General features: G+C 34.1%; 1 protein-coding gene and 1 long non-coding RNA gene across 29 annotated transcripts; both read right to left on the bottom strand.

The window, feature by feature from the left end:
* Window positions 1–1,392: 1,392 nt before the first annotated feature.
* On the bottom strand, window positions 1,393–22,367 carry LOC111993231 (uncharacterized). Of its 28 annotated transcripts, XR_010624531.1 has the most exons (15): window positions 21,950–22,342; window positions 21,329–21,569; window positions 20,933–21,154; window positions 20,622–20,815; window positions 18,558–20,276; window positions 18,126–18,452; window positions 17,922–18,024; window positions 16,970–17,748; window positions 16,738–16,825; window positions 16,520–16,573; window positions 12,542–12,652; window positions 5,042–5,198; window positions 2,876–3,010; window positions 2,698–2,801; window positions 1,393–1,810 (listed from the first exon to the last, which is right to left on the bottom strand). It is a non-coding gene; the product is annotated as an uncharacterized LOC111993231 (long non-coding RNA). The 28 variants fall into 28 exon arrangements; XR_010624547.1 differs by adding an exon at window positions 12,029–12,082 and having other exon boundaries at window positions 16,520–17,748; window positions 21,950–22,363; XR_010624536.1 differs by adding an exon at window positions 1,919–2,196 and having other exon boundaries at window positions 16,520–17,748; window positions 21,950–22,358.
* Window positions 22,368–23,856: 1,489 nt separating this feature from the next.
* Window positions 23,857–24,569, bottom strand: LOC136062819 (uncharacterized). Its single transcript, XM_065762387.1, has 3 exons — window positions 24,552–24,569; window positions 24,366–24,479; window positions 23,857–24,279 (listed from the first exon to the last, which is right to left on the bottom strand). The coding sequence occupies exons 1-3, from the start codon at window positions 24,567–24,569 to the stop codon at window positions 23,857–23,859; spliced, it is 555 nt and encodes a 184-aa protein (XP_065618459.1).
* Between the last annotated feature and the right edge of the window lie 956 nt (window positions 24,570–25,525).

Here is a 25,525-nt window from a genome sequence, read left to right as displayed (position 1 = left end):
CACACTCGTAGGTGGTGAATCTCCTTTCCCACTTAGTATAAAATAAATAAATAAAGGGATCAAAAAAAAAAAAAAAAAAAAAAAAAAAGATGAGGACCAACTACAACTAAAAATAAAAGGTGTTGTCAAAATGTTGTGACATTAATTAGTTCCTTATAGATCAAAATAAAGTAATAAACATCAGACCAGGACCCACCACAACTAAAAATAATAGTATTGCGACATCTTATATTTGTGCGGCTTATATTCCAATATTGGTTATGCGCACTAGTTAATCAAATCTGCATCCAAGATCATAATTGATTGATTAATTATTTAATTTGGGCTGATTTGATTAAATTAATCAACTGGGTCTAAAAATCTAACACATATTAACATACTCTGACATTAATTTCTTTTGGAGTGCCACAGACAGATTCACAAGTGTTCATGTTGAATGCCCAAATTATAACTGCACCTTAAGAACCTAATGAGCACTTGATCTAATTAACAAAGTAATAGATGAAGCTTTAATTTAGGAACAGATATGTCTTCAAGGCAAGTAATTAGTCAGATCCGGGAATCGTTTTATAAAGGTTGGTGCAATGTGCAAAAGATATCAATATTAAGGGAAATAAACTGCTCCTAAGTTAAAATACTATAATTTTGAGAAGTTATATATTATTTATAAAAAAAAAAAACAATAATTTAAACCCAATTAACACATACAACTTCTTAATAGAGACATCCATTCTTGGGGAGTGACCTTATCTTCAATTATACAATCAGTTGAGCGTTGAATTTTACATTGTCTTTAAAAGAACAATTTAAATATATACATATACAACCCCAAATCCTGCATTGCCATTTTCTGGCCTGTGATTAATTATAATGTCACTAGTCAAAGTCTAATTAAATAATTTTAGCTGTTACTTTCAAGTTCTTATTCCATTTGAAATAGACAGTTCAGTGTTAATTTTAGTTGTGTATCTTGTTAGACTTCGTTTCATAAAGTTGCAAAAGATACATGACCTTTGTTGGTTTCACTTGTAATCAACTTTCTCTACTAGTGGTTCTATTTTGATGTCAACTCTTACTTGGGATTAGAAGATTACTGCATTAGTTAAGACTGTGCTGTGCAAATTCTGAATGGGCTATAAAATGTGTATGGTTCCCTATTCAGTAATCAGATTGAAAATCTTTAGGATCTTAAGGTTTCTGGAGCATGGAAGCAATAGGCTGTAGAAATCTAAAAGAGACCATTAACACATGTTCAGGATGTGCCTAAATGAAGCAAACTATAGACCGTAGGAATTTGAAAGAGGCTAACATATGTTCAGGTGTGCTTATATACAACTGAAGACCAATGTCACTCCTTGTCTTGCATTGAATATTGTTGAAATACGATGGATCTTAGGAATAAATGATGCATATGAAAAATACTTTGAGAATGTCATAAAAAAAGGTAAATAAAATGTACAATCCCTAATTGGATTTACTACTTTAGTCTTTAGTGTTTGTACAACGCAATTGTGCAATACTGAATTTTAGGCACACACGCCATGAGCATAAATGAAGTGGCTGCACAATCTGCAAGCTTGCCAGCGTCGAAAGCCGAAAATGGGAGGCATAAATTGCCAAGATCCTTTGTCACACTGCGAACCATATACTACCTTTTTTTATACTTGCAAAGCTAGAAGAATAGGCAAATAGACTTGACATAATCATTCAGCTGATTGATGCTCCAGAAAGGCAGACTACACGGCTATGCGGCTTCTGACCATTAAATAGCTCAATACATCCATATGCATATCTGCCAAATTTCTTCAGGCTAGATAAAACAAAAGAAAAAAAAAAGCTTAGTCAAGGCTGGATCACATTTCCATAGTAGATACTTAAACTAGAAGTTGAGAATGCAGAGAAAGTTCAAGTAAAGTACCCAATAATTAAGAGGACTAATGCTGTAATCCTATAATAGGTAATGATCACAGTGAAGAATAGGCAAATAGACTGACACTTATGCCTAGATTTTTGCTTTATTTCATATCCTGGAGGAATTTATTTGTGTCTTACATATCCAAATTAAGGACGGATTAAAAGAATGAAGCCAAGTGGAAATCCTAACAGGAATCCTTCAAATTGAGCTGAATTGCCCACATGAGGTAGAAATTTGAGGGGGACAATTTATGGCTATAATGAGCATGAGAGTTGCAAGTTCTGCAAAATGAATATTTAGGAGTCAAGACCTATTCTCACAAATTAAGAGTTTATAAGTTTAGGTTAATCTGATAAATCCTTAGCTCTGAGTCTCAGACTATCACTTTTACTATCAAAAGATATATAGAGTAAAAAGAAAATGTTATCTTCTTTGCAAAGATTGTCCAATTAGGGAGAAGCTCAGACACCATGGCTTCCAATGGGTCAAAAAGTGCACCAGATGTGCACCAGATACGCCAACTGATATTGTTAATTTCACATGTCATCATATAACTAAAAGCCTCCAGAGCTGTAAGGACAATCACCAAGGGATGATGAACAAAAGCATTCATATACCACTGGCTGATTGAACATTATTAACACTCTAGCACTTCTTTCATTTGTAATATTATCTTAGGTGATTAATTATCAGAAAATTGAAATTCCACAAAACCATGCACTTGTACAAAGTACTTCAAAAAAATTTTGCTATTATGTGAAAGATTGGAAAGAAGTGCTTACAGGTATGCATAATGGCAACTGCAATGCCAAGCCTTAAAGTTAGAATTAGCTACTACACAAATTCTCCTCTTCAAGTTCTTCCTCTACTAACTTTCAAAGTTCATCTGCTCACAATTGCCAGGCATGACAAACAACACATTTAACACCGAAGAAAGAGAAAACACCCTAGCATCCATACCTTAATTTTTCAGATATATAGACTCACATCCTGGGGTAGCTTATTTCCAAATTCTCCACCAGCTCCTTCAAGGTAAAAGGGTGACTTGGGAATCAAGCACATCCTCATCAAAATTAGCATACAATGCTATAAATCCTGCATGAATTTCATTCAGTCACAAAATTTAGGTCAAGCTAATTTAACTTCTCTTTATAAATTACTTGATTTGATTAAGAAACATTAATGGAAGAGAAATGTGTTGGAAAGATATAAGACCATTAATGAGAATACTAATTGACTAGGTTATTAGCTGCCAGGCTATGCCCCACGTAGCACCCTGGATTGACCAATGGTCATTTAAGGTTTTCCAACAATTTTTCAGATATAACTTACAAGAATACAAGACCATAGAGAAAAGTGGAAGAAGTTACAGCTAAAAGGTTTAAATATTAAAGAAAATATTTTATAGTACCATTAATAGCCATTGGGGTTTCTGATTTTTTGCTTTATCCTTTGCCAACACATCTTTTCTCAACCTTTTTGGACTAGGTTCAAACTACCTGTGGTGTGTAGATTTTGAATGGGCTATAAAATGGGTATTAATCCCAATTCAGTAATGAGATTGCAAATCTTCAGGATCTTAAGGTTTCTAGAGCATGGAAGCAATGGGCTGTAGAAATCTAAAAAGAGACCATTAACACATGTTCAATGTGTGCCTAAATGAAGCAAATATAGACTGTGGGAATTTGAAAGAGGTTAACACATGTTCAGGGTGTGCCTATATACAGCTGTAGATCAATGTCACTCCTTGTGTTGCATTAAATTTTGTAGAAATACAATGGGTCTTAGGAATGAAAATGATGCATGTGAAAAACACTGTGAGATTGGATTAAAATATTTAAATATAACGTATAATCCTTAATTGAATTTTCCTTTATATATTTTGATGTGTAGCTTTACTACTTCAGTCCTAAGTGTTGTACAAAGCCGTTGTGCATTACTAATGTTTAGGGACTAAGGCCATAAGCATAAAAGAAATGCCAACAATAGGAGGCATTAACTGCCAAGATCCTTTGTCATAGTAAACATCCATACAAGAGTAGTTTTGTTATACTTGCAAAGCTTGAAGAATAGGCAAATAGACTAACATAATTATTCAGTTGATTGATGCTCAAAAAAAGCAGACTATACGACTATATAAATTCTAACCATGAAATAACTCAATCTATCTGCCAATTTCTTCAGGGTAGATAAAACAAAAGAAAAGAAAAAGCTTAGTCAAGGCTGGATCACATTTCCATGGTAGATAAACTAGAAGTTGAGAATGCAGAGAAAGTTCAAGGTAATTACCCATGAACTAAGAGGACTAAAGTTGTAATCCTATAAAAGGTATTGATAATACTTGTGCCTGGATTTCTGCTTTAATTCATATCCTGGAGGAATTTAATTGTTTCTTACATATCCAAGCCAAGGGGAAATCCTGACAAGAATCCTTCAATATGAGCTGAATTGTCCACAAGAGGTAGAAATCCAAGGGGTAAATTTATGGCTATAACGACCACGAGAGTTACAAGTGCTGCACACTAAATATTTAGGACTCAGGACCTATTCTCACAAATTAAGAGTACTAGTGCATGACCCGCACAATGCGCGGGCTACTTTTATTTATCATTCACGGAAAAATATGTAAAATCATAATAAAATTCTATTAGTAGAACATTAGTTCTTTTGCTAATTGTCTATCAAACTCTAATAACGTAATCATGATACAAAAATTTTGTGCTAACTCCATTGGCCAATCAAACATTATCATGATATCATAAAAATATTATGATAACTCCATAGACAATTAAAAGAAATATACTGATTTTTTTAAAGGAAAAAAAAAACCTTCCCTTTTATATTTATTATTATTATTATTTTAAATGATGAGAAACTCCCTTAAATATGGTCAAATGAAGACATACTGAACAGTGAAAATACAAAAAACCTCAATTATACAAACTATGTTTGTCACAATTACAGGATTCTTACTTGAAAAAGTTATATTGTAGAGTTTTATTAATACCAATCACTGTACTGCCCTATAAAAAAAATAAAAAAATAAAGAAAATGAAGAAAAAAGAAAGATGGTAGCACTAAATCAAAGTTACGTTTATGAAATCTCACAAAGAAATCTACAACTACCTGATTCCTTTCTTTAGCTCAATCCTCTTCCATAAATTTCTTGGTGAATAAGGATATTGGCAATTTTTGCCCTCTTCTCAATGTCATTAATAGCCATTTTCTTATTTGTCTCTGGCAGTTTCTCAACTACTCTCCGGCTCTTAATAGCAATTAAGACCTAACAAAGTAACATCAACATAAATTAGAGAATGGTGCACTATGTTGCACTCTATAAACTTCAAAGGATTATTATTATCATAAATCGTTCAATATGTTGGGAGATTTAGACCCTGGTTGATAGAATTAACAAGTTTTAAATTCAAATTGTTAATTAGATTTATTATAAATAAAACTTGTTAAAACAAACAAACATCAATATCATGTCAAAATTATGCAGCGGAAAAATAAATAAGACAAGATATGATGACCCAGGAAAACCAATGAAACAAACTAGTTTCATAGTAAAAAACTTGGGGGGAAACCTTCCCGAAAAGCAATCCACTATAGTAAAGAGAAGTTTCAGATCTAATACAAAACTTTTGTCCCTAGACTCTACAATCCTTGTAGATGAATTCACAACAGAAACTTTCTACCACTTTAGAACCTCTGAACTCTTCAATACATGAACACCACCATTTGATGCACGAATCCCAGTACGTGACTAACCAATTGCGCGGATTCCAGTACACGACTTAATCACCAACTAGAAGAAGATTGTTAGATGCAAAGTTCTTCACTTCATCAACAATGAAGATCAAGAAGCACTTGATTACAAAACCCTAAGGCGCAAAGACGCAGTAACTTCTTTCAGAGAAAATAAGGCATCGGTCACCTTTTGCTTATGTTCTCCTTGTATTCTTTTATGTGACGGCCTCTAAAATAAACCTTATATAGGTCTAGGGTTGTGAGAAAAGAAACTCTACACAAATACAAAAGCCTGGCCCAAAAATCAGATCTGAAAATTTTGATTTCCCGTAACCTCGATCGATCGAGAGGTGTCGAGGAAGTGTCGAGCTTTAAACCTCGATAGATAACTAGGTGTTGAGGAGGTGTTGAGAAGCTGTCGAAGGGACAGGAGCTTTCTCGATCGATTCACCAGCTGTCGAGAAGGTGTCGAGATTGCGATAAGAAACACCTTAAGAGCTCGATAGATAGCCAGCTGTCGAGAGGTGTCGAGCTATCTGTCCGCAGGTGTCGAGCTATCTGTCCAGCTTTATTGAACACCTTTTCTTCACTTGTTTCTTGGTTCAATCTTCATGGCTTTAATACTAGACTTGAACATGTTTCTTGAAGTATTAAACACATCCTAGATCTACTCAAATACAAGTAAAGTGTGTTTTGTCAAAAGATTAGCCAATTACATAAAAGAATGACATATGTTCTTAACAAGTGAACCACATATGTCCTAACAATCTCCCCATTTGGCAATCCGTGACAAAACCACAACAAACAAATGAACATATGAGAGAAGTTATAAATCACTCAATTCATATTCACTTGTTGAATACAATAAAATCTATCTTAACACAAACTCTTGAAAAACTTTCCAAGAAGAGAGTTTTTGGCAAGTAGACATTGACAACCTGTATTTCTGAAACACTTTAAATAAAACTCATCAAGGCATCTTAGTGTGAAACAGAAATAATAGATTGCATACAAGTAATAAGAGACATGTGTATAAAGAAAGAAAAGAAATAACATATGTAAAGGTAGGTGAAAGAAACATACATCAGCATATAAAGAAGATAAGCACAATGTATGTAAACATGGTCACAAGACCCAATGTACAAGAAGAAAGAAGTAAACACTCCTCCTAACAAGGTGAAACACATCTCTCCCTTACAAAGGAATGTATTTGTTCCCATAACATGTAGAATCTTCAAAAAGAAACCACATATTCTCCACAATTTCTTCCCCTTTTTGTCATGATTGACAAAAAGTACAAGAAGCTAGAAAGCTTCACCCGAGAAACATAAAGATGATCAAAGATGATCAAGGGGTACAAGAAATCCATATAAAAACATGAATGTAATGAAACAAGATGCTATAGATGACAAGATAATAGAAAGATGCAAAACACACACACACACTAAATAAGTCTAACCAATTTTATATTTCAAAAATAAGTTTAGACAGTTTAGTGAGCATACATAAACACATGTAAACCTTGTGATGGTCAAATCACATTGTACCTACACATGTATCAAGAGTAGCAAAGAATATTGCGTGTTGTGTGTGAAAAACATCGCAAGATTGCATAAGTGTATACATGTTATGACGATTTGAGATATGAGAAAATCACTTTAACTCACACACAATCATAACTGTTTGATGGGGACTATCACATTCGAGGTACATCCTATAACTCTCACATCTCCTAGAAAACACGCTTACAATCATATTTAAAAGCATTTTTGATCTTTTTGCTTTTTATTTTCTTTGCATATTTTTCTTTTTAAGCATATCATGCATGGGCATATAAGAGAGAGAAAAGAAAATACCCAGGATATTAAGCATTGACATTGCACTTTTGCTATACGGAAGCATACGGATGTCTTTGATACTGCACTTTTGCTATGCCGAAGCATACAGGTGTCATATTATGATTGGCGGGCAACAGTGGTGAAATGGTCATTTATGCCTTTCCCTTAGGATTTTCTAATCCTACCCGTAAAAAAGAGTGATATGAGTGTTAAGTTTAAGAAATAACTTAATCTTACTCATCACAAACAAGAGCCACAAAGCTCACTTGCTTAGTTGTGCATAGAGATGCTCATCTATGCTACAAAAGATACAAAGTTTAAAAAACTTTGTTTCAATGGCCATTCAAGGTACACAAGTACCAATGTACACAAAACACACACTGTGAAAAGGCACGAGTCTTTGGCCGTGAAGATGAATAAGCACGTGTCCTAGTATGTTAAAGGACATAGAAGAATTAGAATTCTCCTGAAATTGAGTTAAAAAGCTCAAGACTTTTAATAACTCTCCAAACAAAGGTGTAGGTCCTTGAGAGGAAATCTGTGACCGTTTGGACAATTGCTTATGAGGATACAACTTAAAGCAATTAGAACGAATGTGTCCAGAAACACCACAATGGTGACAAACATGAGGTTTAATAAAGGATTTAGAATTAGACAAATCAGTTTTGGATTTCATACCTTTATTACCTTTCTCAGATTGTGGCACAAAGATAGTCTTTGATCAAGAAGTCGTGGATGAGGAGGGGCTAGAGGAAGCAACATATCCTAAGTCAGTCTTATCAGAACTAGGCTTTCAAGCACTCAAGACCTCATCAAGCTTTGCACTAGACATCCTATCTATTTGAGTTCTAGCTTGACTAAGCTCAGTTTCAAGATTCTTGACCTTCTCTACTAATGAGGTGTTCTCCACAATAAGAGTCTTAACTAACCTTTTAATCTCATCTAGCTTGATTAACAGATTAGTTTTTTCAATTTTTACCTCATTAAGCTCTTTTTTACAAAGATGAGAAGTCTTTTTAGATTTTATGAATTCAGTGCATAGCTTATCATAGGCTTCCTGAAGGGTCATCTTCTTGGGTACTTCATCATCAGAAGAATCCTCACTGTCACTAGCACTCTCCACAATCACCTTATCGGTTGTGACAGCAAAGGTCATAACGTGACGACATTCATCCATATACTCATCGGAAGAGTCATCCTCAGTATCACTCTAAGTAGCAATCAACCCTTTATCTTTTGACTCATTGGTCTTTTCCTTCATGAGATAGTTTGGACATTCTATCCTCATATGACCAAAACCTTTGCACTCATGGCATTGGATGAGAGGTTTCTCATTCTTATCCTTTCTAGAGGATTTAAATTTCCTAGGAGGTTTGCCCTTATCCTTTTTCCTAAACTGAAGAAGCTTGATAATCTCATCAGTTATGAAGGTTAGATCCTCATCCTCATCTTCACTTTCATCTGCGTCTTCAGAGTTCTCAATCTCTTCCTCTATACCCTTGAGAGCTAAGTTTTTACTCTTTCCATCTTTTCCCATTGAGCCTAATTCCATCTCATAGATTTGAAGGTTCCCTACAAGTTTAGTCAAAGGAATTTGATCAATGTCCTTTGCTTCTTCAATGGCAGTGATCTTGGTATGGAATCTTTTAGGTAAGGACCTAAGGATTTTTCTAACAATTTTAGATTTTGCAATACATTCTCCAAGATTGAAGGCAGGATTCACAGTATCCTTGAGTTTGGCATAGAACTCATCAAAGGCCTCATCCTCTTCCATCCTTATTTCTTCAAAACTATTAGTGAGTTGTTGAAGCTTCACAGTCTTTACTGCCTTGGTACCTTCATAGGTGTCTCAAGAATGGTCCAAGCTTCCTTGGCAACTTCAATAGATGATATTTTCTTGAATTCCTCATTGGTCACCCTATAAAACAAAGCATTCAAGGCCCTACTGTTGAAATTTGCCGCAACGATTGTTGCATCATCCCAGTCCACCGGCGATTCCTTTGGCTTAATCCAGCCGACTTCAACTTTCCAGTACGCATAATTAGTTCTATCAAATAAAGGAGGAATCAAAAGAAATTGTCCACGATCCATGACAACGGAGGTCAAGGATCACACTCAGGAAATTAATCCAATCAAAGTGAACCCGCTCTGATACCACTTGTTGGGAAATTTAGACCCCAGTTGATAGAATTGACAAGTTTTAAATTCAAGTTGTTAATTAGATTTATTATAAATAAAACTTGTTAAAACAAACATCAATATCATGTCAAAATTATGCAGCGAAAAAATAAATAAGACAAGATATGATGACTCAGGAAAACCAATGAAACAAACTAGTTTCATAGTAAAAAAAACCTGGGGGAAAACTTTCCCGAAAAGCAATCCACTATAGTAAAGAGAAGTTTCAGATCTAGTACAAAACCTTTATCCCTAGACTCTACAATCCTTGTAGATAAACTCAGAGCAAAAACCTTCTACCGCTTCAGAACCTCTGAACTCTTCAATACATGAACGCCACCCTTTGATACACAAATCCCAGTACGTGACTAACCAATTGCACGGATCCTAATACGCGACTTAATCACCAACTAGAAGAAGATTATTGGCTGCAACGTTCTTCACTTCATCAACAATGAAGATCAAGAAGCACTTAGTTACAAAACCCTAAGGCGCAAAAACGCAGTAGCTTCTTTCAGAGAGAATAAGGCATTGGTTACCTTTTGCTAATGTTCTCCTTGTATTCTCTTATGTGACGGCCTCTAAAATAAGCTTTATATAGGTCTAGGGTTGTGAGAAAAGAAACCCTACACAAATACAAAAGCTTGGCCCAAAAATCAGATCTGAAAATTTTGATTTCCCGTAACCTCGATCGATCGGGAGATGTCAAGTTTTAAACCTCGATAGATAGCTAGGTGTCAAGAAGCTGTCGAGGGGACAGGAGCTTTCTTGATCGATCCACCAGCTATCGAGAAAGTGTCGAGATTGCGATAAGAAACACCTTAAGAGCTCGATAGAAACCAGCTGTCGAGAGATGTCGAGCTATCTGTCCGCAGGTGTCAAGCTATCTGTCTAGCTTTATTGAACACCTTTTCTTCACTTGTTTCTTGGTCCAATCTTCATGACTTTAATACTAGACTTAAACAACATGTTTCTTGAAGTATTAAACACATCCTAGATCTACCCAAATACAAGTAAAGTGCGTTTTGTCAAAGAATTAGCCAATTACATAAAAGAATGACATATGTTCTTAACAAGTGAACCACATATGTCCTAACACAATATATTTGTCACTAACTAGGTATGGATGCAGCAAACACATGCATGTACAAAATTTTGGGTATAAGCAAAAAAAATGCCTCAAATGTTGAATGCTCATAGGACCAAGACTAAACTAATTTAAAGCGTAAATTCAATGTTCAGCAAGCACTTCGAATAATATACATATATATATATATTAAAAGCACATTCGATTTGTAAATAATTTGCATATCAAGAATCATAAACTAATTTAGGAATAAGTATCATCTTTAAAAAATAACTAACTCAGAAAAAGATAGATTGTGGATAGAAATTTTAAAGACATTTCCTAAAGACATCATCTCTCAATAGAAGCTGAAAATAAGAAAATATTTAACTAAGAGACTAACATGTACCAAAAAATCAAATGACATTCAAGATGATTAGTGTTAGACTCCTATAAGATTAACACAATACAACACCCACATATTAGAATTGTATAATACCAAAATTGGAACACATATATTACAATTAAACACACACATAGACTGAGGAGAAAAATCCCATAGATCAATTCACTAAAAAAATCAGATGTCAAAAGCTCAAACACGCAAAAGCAGCAATAAAACATCATAAGTTTATGCATAAAGCCATGCCAATATAACTTTTAAATCATCCAAAAGCAGCAATATTAGAAGCAATTTTAAGGATTCTTTCCTACTCTTAATGGCTTTTGCAACATAAAAATCACAATCAACAAATTTGTTAATGTTCTACTTGTCAATTGAAAACAGTCCCAAGTTAACTACCAAAATAGGAGTTACAACTATTACTGGCGATCGTGCCAACTACAATAAATATATGTATCTTTGTCTAAAAGAGTCTGTAATTCCTTTTTTTTTTTTTTTAATAGTGAAGTTATCTTAAATTTAGGCAACCAAAAAAATCTAATTCCATCCAAACCAAGAAAAGAAGAAATACTGGACTTTAGCTAAAAATGTTCTCTATTAAGCATTACAGTCAGCGGGGCTTGATGAAGGGTGGGTTCAGTGAGTCAAAGAGATGTGATGTAGTTTCCACTTGGGATGCACTACTACTAAGTGGTGCAAAGTGTACTTGCTTCTTGTGCAAGTCAAGACACTGACTTTATTCCATTCCATTATAATACAAATACCTTAATCAAAGCCACATATAACCCAAAGATCTACGTCCAAACCAATCCAACTAATATACCAAAAAAAAAAATCATATTTAATGCAAAAATTGAAAATTAAAAAGGAAAACTTACTATTTGCAGTCCTGGCAGGTCAGTGGTGGAAGGGTTCTCTATTCTATTTCTTCTCTGCAACACAATATCCCAAGTTTTAGCATAGCAATGTTGATTATCCTCTTCGAATACTTTATCTTCTCCAAATACTATTTCCGTTGTCTATAATTTACCACAATTTCTTTTCCATAGCATCTGAATTTTTCAGTATCTACACTCCTAATCACTAAAACCCACAGATCCACTCTTTATATAAAAATAAAAAATAAAAATAAAAATAAAAACGTAGAAAGAGAGCCCATAACTGTAAATAAACTTTTAAAAAAAGAAAAAAATGAGATAAATGCAGAGAATTTCTAACAGTAAAGTGCAGAGAGAGGGAGATATAAATTTGACCAAAATGCCTAAATCAAAACAAAGCAAATACCCAATCTACCAAACATAAATCATAGTTATCGCAAGATTTTGCTTTTTTTTTTAAAAATTTATATATATATATATATATATAAATAAAAAAATAAAAAAAAAACTCACCTTGCATTGAGAGAGAGCTTTGTTTAAAACCAAGTGAGCACTTTCCCTTGCCAAATGCTTCCTACATGTCGCAACGGCCTTAATTGCAGGAAAAGGTTTCTGCTTTTATCTCTATATATTAAGATAGATTTAAGTTACATATCTTTTAAATAATCCAAAGCCAAAAAAATATGTTTCAAGCACATTACTGATGTCAAATGCTAAACAACAAAGGTTAGCATGTTTGATGCACATGGTAGGATAAGTAATAAATCCCACAATTGGCTTGGCGAAGGATTACATTTATTCATACATTAAGGTAGTGTTGTAGAATGGTAATAGACCTAAAAAATGTCTGAGTGAAAGTTAATGCCTCCTTCAATAATTTGTAATGTATTATAATCTGTGATCATTTAAACATTAAAAAAATTAACAAATGCAGAAGCAAACTATATTGGCCATTTATATCTGGCATGCATTATAATCTTTAGGTAATTTAACAATTACCTTATGCAATGGAGACTTCTTTAATGTGATTATTCAAACAGTTTATATTATTTATATAGTACTAGATCAAATGTCATTAGCTGATTCTAGAAAGTATAACGTGAAGGATTCTAGAATTAAGGGAATTAACTACATGCTACAGATAACAGTTTTAAGAACATTTATATTTTGTAGCAACCAAGTGAATTTTTAAGATTTATGCACTTCTGCTAGGAAGTTAATATCTATATTTGGATGTATTTACAACCCTTCTGCACTCTCCCAAGTACAGGAGCACAAAATAATTACATTGAAATAAAATAGACATGCCACTTTACAATTACTTGGAGCCTATCAAATTAGCCTTTAATTTTATATAATTGCAATCATGATCAAATAGTGTGAAAAGGTAAGAGTTTTGAAGTAAAACCTGATCCACTGAACCTATGGGACAATAGAAATACAAAACATAAACTTCAGATATACTTTAACAGATAAAAAAACTCATTCACAAAAAGAAGACGCGAATTTAAAACTCAATTTTTCTTGATTCATGTGCCAAACTAAACAAAACCAATTCCAAACCAAATGCCTTAATATAATAAAGTCTAACCCCAAACCTAGCTTAAAAACAATTCAACCAAAATACCCAAACCTGAACCTAAATTGATAATAGTATTACATTAAATATATTCAACGACAGAAGAAACAGTATCCAACTATAATATAGATGTTACTGGTGTCAGGTAGTAAAATGCCTAAAAAAACAGTTAATAACAGGATATATAATATAATTTGATGCAACAATTCAGCCATTAGCAAAACACAATGCCATTCTTAGAGTAAATAATGAACATAAAGCTAATGCACAGGATTCAAGTTTCTACAATGGCCATGATTTTAGCACTAAAATCAAGTTATGGCCAAAAGCAAATATCAAAACAACTTGTAATTTTTATTTTAAACCAAATCTCCATTGCAACTACTAAATTCTAATGGGGATGAGGAAATAAAAAACATTAATTCCAAATATGCAAACAAAACCAATTCTAACCCAAATGCAAACCAAAATATAACCCACAAACCTTTAAAAACAATCCAACCAAAATACCCATAAAACAATTAAAACACACGGTTTAAATACCGTTTTACCAAAGGGTCTACCGTTTGGTTTTAAACCATTTCAATATTAATAAAACACAAAAACAGCATGAACAACAAAAATCAGATCAAAGGGCAGGGGAAAAACGAAAAAAGGAAATTTTATTTAGAACAAATCTGTCTTTTTTTTTTNTGGTAGGATAAGTAATAAATCCCACAATTGGCTTGGCGAAGGATTACATTTATTCATACATTAAGTAGTGTTGTAGAATGGTAATAGACCTAAAAAATGTCTGAGTGAAAGTTAATGCCTCCTTCAATAATTTGTAATGTATTATAATCTGTGATCATTTAAACATTAAAAAAATTAACAAATGCAGAAGCAAACTATATTGGCCATTTATATCTGGCATGCATTATAATCTTTAGGTAATTTAACAATTACCTTATGCAATGGAGACTTCTTTAATGTGATTATTCAAACAGTTTATATTATTTATATAGTACTAGATCAAATGTCATTAGCTGATTCTAGAAAGTATAACGTGAAGGATTCTAGAATTAAGGGAATTAACTACATGCTACAGATAACAGTTTTAAGAACATTTATATTTTGTAGCAACCAAGTGAATTTTTAAGATTTATGCACTTCTGCTAGGAAGTTAATATCTATATTTGGATGTATTTACAACCCTTCTGCACTCTCCCAAGTACAGGAGCACAAAATAATTACATTGAAATAAAATAGACATGCCACTTTACAATTACTTGGAGCCTATCAAATTAGCCTTTAATTTTATATAATTGCAATCATGATCAAATAGTGTGAAAAGGTAAGAGTTTTGAAGTAAAACCTGATCCACTGAACCTATGGGACAATAGAAATACAAAACATAAACTTCAGATATACTTTAACAGATAAAAAAACTCATTCACAAAAAGAAGACGCGAATTTAAAACTCAATTTTTCTTGATTCATGTGCCAAACTAAACAAAACCAATTCCAAACCAAATGCCTTAATATAATAAAGTCTAACCCCAAACCTAGCTTAAAAACAATTCAACCAAAATACCCAAACCTGAACCTAAATTGATAATAGTATTACATTAAATATATTCAACGACAGAAGAAACAGTATCCAACTATAATATAGATGTTACTGGTGTCAGGTAGTAAAATGCCTAAAAAAACAGTTAATAACAGGATATATAATATAATTTGATGCAACAATTCAGCCATTAGCAAAACACAATGCCATTCTTAGAGTAAATAATGAACATAAAGCTAATGCACAGGATTCAAGTTTCTACAATGGCCATGATTTTAGCACTAAAATCAAGTTATGGCCAAAAGCAAATATCAAAACAACTTGTAATTTTTATTTTAAACCAAATCTCCATTGCAACTACTAAATTCTAATGGGGATGAGGAAATAAAAAACATTAATTCCAAATATGCAAACAAAACCAATTCTAACCCAAATGCAAACCAAAATATAACCCACAAACCTTTAAAAACAATCCAACCAAAATACCCATAAAACAATTAAAACACACGGTTTAAATACCGTTTTACCAAAGGGTCTACCGTTTGGTTTTAAACCATTTCAATATTAATAAACACAAAAAACAGCATGAACAACAAAAAATCAGATCAAAGGGCAGGGGAAAAACGAAAAAAGGAAATTTTATTTAGAACAAATCTGTCTTTTTTTTTTCTTTTTTTTTTTTAACACAAACAAAACAGCGTTAACAACAAAAAACAGATCGAAGGGCAGGGAAAAAATGGAATAAAAGACCAAAGAAAATATCTGTGTTTTTTTTTTTTTATTAAGTTCCGGCGAACTTTGTCACTTTCCCTATCACCGTATTGCAAGCCTTTTAGAAGTATTTTAACTGGTTAGTTTTCATTAATATGAGAGACTTTTTACCATTGTTTTTTGTGTGTGTGTGTGTGTGGGGGGGGGGGGGGGGGTGGTTAAAATAGACCTTAAAAGTATAAGAGGATTAAGAAAACTGACTAAAGAAACTTGGTACCAAAAAAAAAAAAAAAAATCTCTGCCATAACCTACAAAGTAATCAATTTTGTACAAAGAACATTATACTTTCAGTTTTCACAAATTATAACATGCAAAACCCAGAAAAATCCACCATAAAAAATAATAAAATCATGACTTAAAAGTATCTTTTAAAAGACTATCAACTAAAATCAACAATTTATAAGTAAAATAACATTATATTTTTAGATTTCGAAATCCCACAATTCCAATTCCAATCCCAAACAAAACCTGAAAATTAAAGTGAAATGATTTAGTTTAAAGAATTAGAAGGATTTCATTTTGTGGAGGTTTTCCCTTATTTAAACAAATAGAGAGGCAAAGGGAAGAGAATATTAGGAAAAGAAATTGGTACCTTTGCTTTGATGAATTTAGATACTCTAGATTGAACAAAGATTCCACTTCATCTCTGCAAAGAAAGAAATTGAATGATTTAAATCTGAAAGAGAAAAATTCAAACAAACCCGTTACCGAAAATATTTAATAAAGATAGTGACATATCAGAATTTCAATTTTCTTAACCCTAATTTCTAGAACCAAACCCAAATATAATTGTAAAAGTTTGAAACATACCACAAATTAGAAAGAAAAAAAAGTCAGAGAATGGATAGAATAATAGGCAGAGGGACTCATCTTCCTTCCTTAGCATTTTTTCTTTTTCCTGGAACGAAGGGTTTTTAAGAAGATGAGAGACCCTTGATAGAACATTTGTTTTTTTTACTGCAAACTGTGGATATACATCAATCGAAGTTTCAGTCTTTCAAACAACAAAAACAGTATTTGAAAAGGAAAGGAGTATGCTGACCTTCGATACAAAAAAAAGAGACCATACCAGTGGAGGGTATGGTGGTCTGATGTTGGCAAAGGCCTGAATGTCTTTCCAGATTTTTCTCTCTCCACCATTAATGACGGAGTGAATCTCTCTCTATCGTTCTCTTTCTCGATTCTCCCTTTCTGCAACGTATGTCTCTCTAAACCGTATTTTGGGTTTTTATGTTTTTTCCTCATCGCCTCTTTCTTTATTTCTCTTCGTGTCCCAAGCTTCTCTGTATCGCTAGGGTTTTTTTAGTTGCAATCGTTTTTTTTTTTTTACCCTTTTTTTTTATATATATACACAAAGACTATCAAACGGTATTACGCTTGTAAAACAATATAATGTATCGCCTTTTAAAGTGAAACGTGTCTAAATTTTAGATAAGCAGATATCCTATTTGTCAGCACCTCCTTAATTGCAGGAAAAGGCTTCTGCTATTATATATAGTATATGATATAAGTTTAGGTTAATCTGATAAATCCTTAGCTTTGAGTCTCAAACTGTCACTGTTACTAGCCAAAGACATAAAGTGCAAAAAGAAAATGTTACCGTATTTGCATAAATTGTCAAATTAGTGAAAAGCTTAGAAACCATAGCTCCCAATAGTACAAAAAGTGCACCAGGTGCGCCAACAGATATTGTAATTTCACATGTCATCATGTAGCTAAACGCCTCCAGATCTGTTAGGAGAATCACCAAGGGGTGTTGAACAAAGCATTCATATAGCACTGGCTAATTGAACATTATTAACACTCTAGCATTTCTTTCACCTGCAATATTAACTTGGTTGATTAATGATCAAAAAATTGAAATTTAACAAAAGCATGCACTTGTAAAAACAAATTTTTCTGTTACATTTAAACCACAACTTGTCCCTATAATGATAAACCTGATAACCAGTCATTGATGATCAAACATGAAAAGATTAGAAAGAAGCACTTACAGGTATGCATAATGCCAACTACAAAGCCAAGCCTTAAAGTTGAATTCATTACTACACAAATACTCTTCTTCAAGTTCTTCCTCTACTAGCTTTCATAGGTGACCTGCTCACAATTTCCAGGCACAACAAACAACACATTTAACACTAAAGCAAGAGAAAACACCCTAGCACACATACCTTAAATTTTTAGATATACAGACTCACATCCTGGTGTAGCTTATTTCCAAATTCTCCACCAACTCCTTCAAGGTAAAAGGGTGACTCGGGAATCAAGCACAAGTCCTCATCAAAGTTAGCATACAATGCTATAAATCCTGCATGAATTTAATCCAGCCACAAGATTTAGGTGAAGCTAATTTAACTTTCCTTTATAAAGTGGCTGATTTGATTAAGAAACGTTAATGGAAGAAAAATGTGTCAGAAAGATTTAAGACCATTAATGAGAATACTAATTGACTAGGTTCTTAGCTGCCGCATGGCTGTGCCCCACATAGCACCCTAGATTGACCAATGGTGGTCATTTACAGATTCCTGACAATTGTTCAGATATAACTTTTAAGTATACAAGGCCAAAGAGAACAGTGGAAGAAGTTATAATTGAAAGATTTAAATATTAAAGAACAAACTTTATAATACCATTAATAGCCAATGGGATTTCTGACTTTCTACTTCATCCTTGGCCAACACATTGTTTCTCAACCTTTTCGAACTAGGTTGAAACAGTCTACTTGCTGCTCAATACAAGGCTGGCTTGCAATGGGCAAATCACTAACCCAGACAAATCCCACTCCCATACTTCCTTAAAACCTTCCCTACAAGTTCAACATCCTCTCTAGTCAAAACCACCCAACATATCATCCCCATGTAGTGTTAAAGATTTTATAAACTAGCAGGGCATTAAGTGTTATAGAATTTGAGTTATAGCCAGGTGTTATAGACAATCTCATAAGTTCATTGCAATTAGCCACGGAGAAACAGTGATGAGATTCTTTTACTGAACATATGTGGGATAATCATTCTGTTCATTCATATGTGAAAAAAGTACTTTGTTTTACCAACAATCAAACCACACAATTTCATAGAAACTAGTCAAACATTATCACGAAAATAAGAGATTAATTCAAAAATAATTAATATTCACTTCACTTGTATGTAATAATTATCATTAAAAAAATTGAATTGACAACTATTAAGATTCAAATATTCATAGTGATTAAATGGGTTTAAGATCTACCTACTTATATAATTTCCAATTGCAACAGAAACAATATTGTGGGGACTGGATTTTGTCATTAAGATATGAAGATCATCTTTATGCCAAGCTCTTCCACCATTTAGTTTCACTTCACTGCTATAATCAAGTAATATGCTATGTACGATGAAAACATGGATTTGAAATTAGGATCATATTAATTATGATAAGAGGATTTGGAAAAAGTAAAAAAAAAAAAAAAAAAACGAACCCAAAGAGTGTGGCAATGGAGATTGGAGGAGGGAGGGTTTATTTGTTTTGATTTGGAGGCAAGAGTGAAGAAATGAAGCAAAAGAGAGAGAGCCAAAGCCACCCTCAAACATCCATAAAAAAGGCTTTTAAATTCCTCCTCTCCCAGTGATTACTCATAAAACCAGGTCCACAATTTCTGTTATCCGTCAGCTACATGCCCAAAGAACAGCATATAATGAGTTATGTTGGATTAGTCTAATACCCAAAATCAATGAAATCCTCAAGATCCATATTGATATATCATATTAAGTCATAAATGAATAAGAAGAATCAACTAAAGGCATTACACTAGCTGGTTTCTAGTTAGTGTGGAATTACATGTCCAAAAATCAAGACTCTTATTTATAACCGAGAACATATTAGACCAAAAAGGATGACAACCAAATAAAAAATAAAATAAATCAGTTTATGGTGATTATAGATAAATAATGGTTATGAATATCTAGAAAGAAGAAAATGTAATTAAAACCAATCAATAAACAGTTACTATAGTTTTAATGACTATATCATCAATACTTTTCTTTTTTCTTTTTTGCTGAATGACTATATAATTATTCTCACACAAGTAAAAGGGGAATGTTTCTTATGTCCTCATTTGTAGTTTTCAAAAATTTTGTCTACTTCAACACCTTGCTCTTATTATCCAGTCTCATAATATGTATTTTTCTGCTTACAAATCTCCCTCATCAATGTCTACTTCCACTTGTTCATCCACCACACACAAGTCAAGTCAGCCCCATCTTCCTCATGATTCTTGTCCACCTCAACCACATCATCTTTGTCATTGATTTCTTGTACATATCTTCCTCGCTAATTTCTGATCCAAATTCATTGTGTTGATCATCATCCATCTACATGCATGTTCAAATGAAAAGCAAATGAGTTATCAGTTATGTAACATTTAGTTTAAAATACTGAAAATCTACAAAACCCACAACAACCCATATAATATAAGAACAAAAAATAAACAGGAAATATAAAATTTAATCAAAACCCATATATTTATATATTAAATCGATATATTTAATAAATAAATAAAAATGCATGCGTAGAAGTTAGCATTGAGTGGGTGAGGGTTGGAGTAAACTATCTTCCAGACTTTTTTCACAATCCAATCCATATATTTATAATTAATTGATATTTTGCAATGCAAAATTAAAATAAAAGAAGAAGAAGAAGAAAGGAAGGAGAGTTACCTTGGAATGACTGTCTGAATCAAACTGGGGTTCACCATCTCTTTGCACATACTTCCAATCCAATTTGATGTTAGGGATGTGAGAAATCTTGTGCCAGTTCTCTCTGATCTCTCTTTGGAAACTTTTTATGAGAAGTTCTGAATCATCAATCACCAATTCTTTCAATAATGGAGTTGTATGCAAGTAGTCAAGACCTATTCTCACAAATTAAGAGTGTATAAGTTTAGGTTAATCTGATAAAATCTTCGCTCTGAGTCTCAAACTATCATTTTAACTAGCTAAAGAGATAAAGAGAAAAAAGAAAATGTTACCTTATTTGCATAGATTGTCCAATTAGTAAAATCCTTAGAAACCATGGCTCCTAATAGAACAAAAAGTGCACCAGATACACCAACAGATATTGTAATTTCACATGTCATCATATAGCTAAAATCCTCCAGAGCTGTTGGGAGAATCACCAAGGGATGATGAACAAAAGAATTCATATACCACTGGCTGATTGAACATTACTAACACTCTAGCACTTCTTTCACCTGCAATATTAGCTTAGGTGATTAATGATCAAAAAATTGAAATTTAACAAAAGCATGCGCTTGTACAAACAAATTTTTCTGTTACATTTGAAACCTCAACCTGTTCCTATAATGATAAATCTGATAACCAGTCATTGATTATCAAACATGAAATGATTAGAAAGAAGTACTCACAGTTATGCATAATGCCAACAGCAAAGCCGGCCTTAAAGTCGTATTAGTTACTACACAAATACTCCTCTTCAAGTTCTTCCTCTACTAACTTTCAAAGGTGATCTGCTCACAATTTCCAGGCATGACAAACAACACATTTAGCATTGATGCAAGAGAATACACCCTAACATCCATATCTTGATTTTTGAGATATACAGACTCACATCCCGCAGGAGCTTATTTCCAAATTCTCCACCAGCTCCTTCAAGCACAAGTCCCAATCAAAATTAGCATACAATACTTTCGATCTTGCATGAATTTAATTTAGCCACAAGATTTAAGTGAAGCTAATTTAAGTTCTCACATATTAATGGAAGAGAAATGTGTCAGAAAGATATAAGACCATTTATGAGAATTCTAATTGACTAGGTTCTTAGCTGCCATATGGTTGTGCCCCATGTAGCACCCTGGACTGATGAATGATGGTTGATTAAGGATTCCTGACGTTTGTTCAATATAACTTAAAAGTATACAAGGCCAAAGATTACTGTGGAATAACTTATAGGTATACAAGGCCTAAGAGAACCGTGAAAGAAGTTGCAACTGAAAGATTTAAATACCAAAGAACAAACTTTATAGTACCATTAATAGCCAAAGAGGTTTCTGACTTTCTGCTTCATCCTTGGTCAACACATCTTTTCTTAACCTTTTTGGACTAGGTTCAAACAGTCTACTTGCTGCTCAATGCAGGGCTGACTTGTAATGGGCAAATCCCACTCCCATACTCCATCAAAACCATCCCTACAAGTTCAAAATCTTCTCTAGTCAAAAACACCAATATATTCCCATGTAGTGTTAAAGATTTTATAAACTAGCAGGGCGTTAAGTGTTACAAAATTTAAGTACTATCCAGGTGTTATAGACAATCTCATAAGTTCATTGTAGTTAGGCACAAAGAAACTGTGATAGGATTGTTTTATTGAACAGATCTGGGATAACCATTCTGTTCATTAATATGTGACAAAAAGCACTTAGTTTTACCAACAAAATCACAAAAATAAGAGATTAATTCAAAAAGAATCAACATTCACTTCACCTATACAGCATTTTCATTAAAAAATTGAATTGACAACTATTAAGTTAGAAAAATTCATCGTGTTTGAATGGGTTTAAGATTCAATCACTTATATATTTTTTAACTGCAATAGAAACAGTATTTTAGGGACTTGATGTTGTCATTAAGATATGAAGATCATCTTTATGCCAAGCTCTTCCACCATTTAATTTCACTTCACCGCCATGATCAAGTAATATGCTGGGTGTGATGAAAACATGGACATGAAATTTTTTTTTTTTTGATAAATAACGTAAGAATATTATTAATAATAGAAAAATTGCCAAACCGAGTACATTGGGGATGTACTATGGGGGCACAAATCAAGAAACAAAAGAACAACGGTCAAGAAAAGTAGAAAAAGAAGAACAAGAAAACTGGGAAAAGACCACACTCCATTCAAAGAGAGTGTGTAAGAACAAGGACTTAAGCTCAAGCAAAGAACGTTCACAACCCTCAAAGCTTCTAGCATTTCTTTCACGCCAGATGCACCAAATCAAGCAATGAGGTACTAATTTCCAAACATCCTTGTGACGATGTCGCGCAAACTTTCCTTGCCAAGCCTCAAACAACTCAAGAACAGTATGAGGCATAACCCATTGAAGACCAAACAAACAAAAAACCAAAGACCACAACTCCCAAGCTACGGAGCAATGAAGTAGTAGATGATCCACCGACTCTCCACACCTCTTACACATATAGCACCAATCAAGCACTATCATTCGTCTTTTACGAAGGTTATCTGTTGTTAAAATCTTACCTAAGGAAGCAGACCAAGAAAAGAAAGCTACCCTTGGAGGAACCTTCGATTGCCATATCATTCTCCAAGGAAAGGAAACAAAAGTAGGAGGATAGAAGGAGCTATAATAACCTCTAACCTCAAAACCTCTATTCCTTGCAGGCTTCCAACAAACCTTATCTGGCCAAACCCCCGCACTGTCGAAGAATAGATCAACCCCATAAACCGATCAAAGGCTTCTTCTTCCCAATCTTGAGGTGGACGACGAAATTGCACATTCCAGTGAAACCTCCCTGCAGACCAACCCATAACTTCAGCTACCGAGGAATCCTTTGACCTACTAAGACAATAAAGCTCCGAAAAGGCCTCTTGTAAAGTACAATCCCCACACCACACATGCTTCCAAAATTTCACTCTAGTACCATTCCCCACATCATAAACTAGAAGTTTAGAGAAGTTCAACCAGCCACTTCTAATGTATCTCCATAGGCTGACCCCATAGGACTTGTCACCTTCTTCGTACACCAACCACCCCAAATGTTCCCATATTTTGCCTGTATAACCCTCCTCCATAAAGCATCAGTCTCCATACCATATCTCCACAACCATTTTCCTAGCAAGGCAGAATTAAAGTTTCCCAACCTTCTTATACCCAACCCCCATCCTTCAAAGGTCTACAAACCTTGGCCCAATTAACTAAATGTATTTTGGATCAACACCAATCCCATTCCACAAAAAGTCTCTCTGTAATTTCTCCATACGCTTTGCCACCTTACTCGGTAAAGGAAAAAGGGAAAGAAAGTATGTAGGTAAAGATGAGAGTGAGCTTTTAATGAGTGTCACTTTACCCCCTTTAGATAAATACATTCTCTTCCACCCTGCTAATCTCCTCTCCATTCTCTCTAGAATAGGATTCCAAACAGATAAATCCTTAAATTTTGCACCTAATGGAAGGCCCAAATATTTCAAGGGCAAAGAAGACTGCCCACACCCCAACAGACCCACCAAAGCCTCCAAATTGGGCACTCCACCAATAGGTACCAACTCCGATTTCCCCAAATTAATACGAAGCCCTGACACCTCCTCAAATCTAGCCAGAATCGCCCTCAAATTAACAATCTGAGAAGGTTCAGCATCACAAAAAATCAGAGTGTCATCTGCAAATAAAAGATGAGACACCATCACTGATGGACTAGCCATACTACCACAGAAAAGCCTGTGAATTGCCCAGTAGAGGCAGCCACATCTAACATCCGACTTAAAGCCTCCATCACCATATCAAATAACAATGGAGATAAGGGTCCCCTTGCCGAAGCCCCCTAGAACTTCCAAAGAAATCAGAAGGGCTACCATTGATCAGAATGGAAAACTTTACAGTTGAGATGCAATACCTTATCCATTTTCTCCATTTCTCTGAGAAACCACAACGCTGAAGCATATACATTAAAAAATCCCAACTCACATGATCGTACGCCTTCTCCAGATCCAATTTACACAACACACCTGGAACTCCTGACTTCAATCTACTATCAATACATTCAGACGCAATCAAAACGAATCCAAAATCTGTCTGCCCTTCACAAAAGCATTTTGTGAATCCGAAATAAGCCCATGCGCCACCCTACGAAGCCGATTAGCCAACACCTTAGAAATAATCTTATAAATCCCACCAACTAAGCTAATAGGCCGAAAGTCCTTGACCTCCACAGCATCCACTTTCTTAGGGATAAGGGCAAGGAACGAAGCATTAAGACTCTTCTCAAACACTGCCTGAGTATGAAAATTATGGAATACAGCCATAATTTCTGTTTTCAAAACACCCCAACAAGACTGGAAGAATGCCATGGAAAAGCCATCCGGGCCAGGTGACTTATCACCATTAAAATCATTGATCACCCCAAACACCTCATCTTCCTCAAAAGGCCTATCTAACCAACTTGCATCTTCCATTGAGATACTAGAAAAATTCACATCATCTAAGACAGGTCTATGAGCCACATCCTCAGAATAAAGCTGCCTATAGAACTGAGAAATACAGTCAGCTATAGCAACCGGATCCGAAGACAACACCCCACCCACCATAAGCCTATCAATAGAATTAACCCTCTTGTGAGAGTTAGCTATACGGTGGAAAAACCTAGTATTCCGGTCTCCCTCCCTAACATAGAGAACTCTAGATTTTTGCCTCCAACATATTTCTTCCAATAGAGTAGCTTTTTCTAACTCATCACGAATTCTTCCCATTTCTACCCTTTCCTCCTCTGATAATCCCCGGCTCTCCTCCATATTCTCTAGAACACCCAAATCCTTCCACAATTTTTTAGTCCGAACTCCAACATGACCAAACACCTCCACATTCCATCTT

This window comes from Quercus suber, unplaced genomic scaffold, assembly GCF_002906115.3.
Source record: "Quercus suber isolate HL8 unplaced genomic scaffold, Cork oak 2.0 scaffold_456, whole genome shotgun sequence".
NCBI lineage: Eukaryota > Viridiplantae > Streptophyta > Magnoliopsida > Fagales > Fagaceae > Quercus > Quercus suber.
Note: the sequence above shows the minus strand (reverse complement) of the source record. Positions and strands in the feature narration are given on the sequence as shown.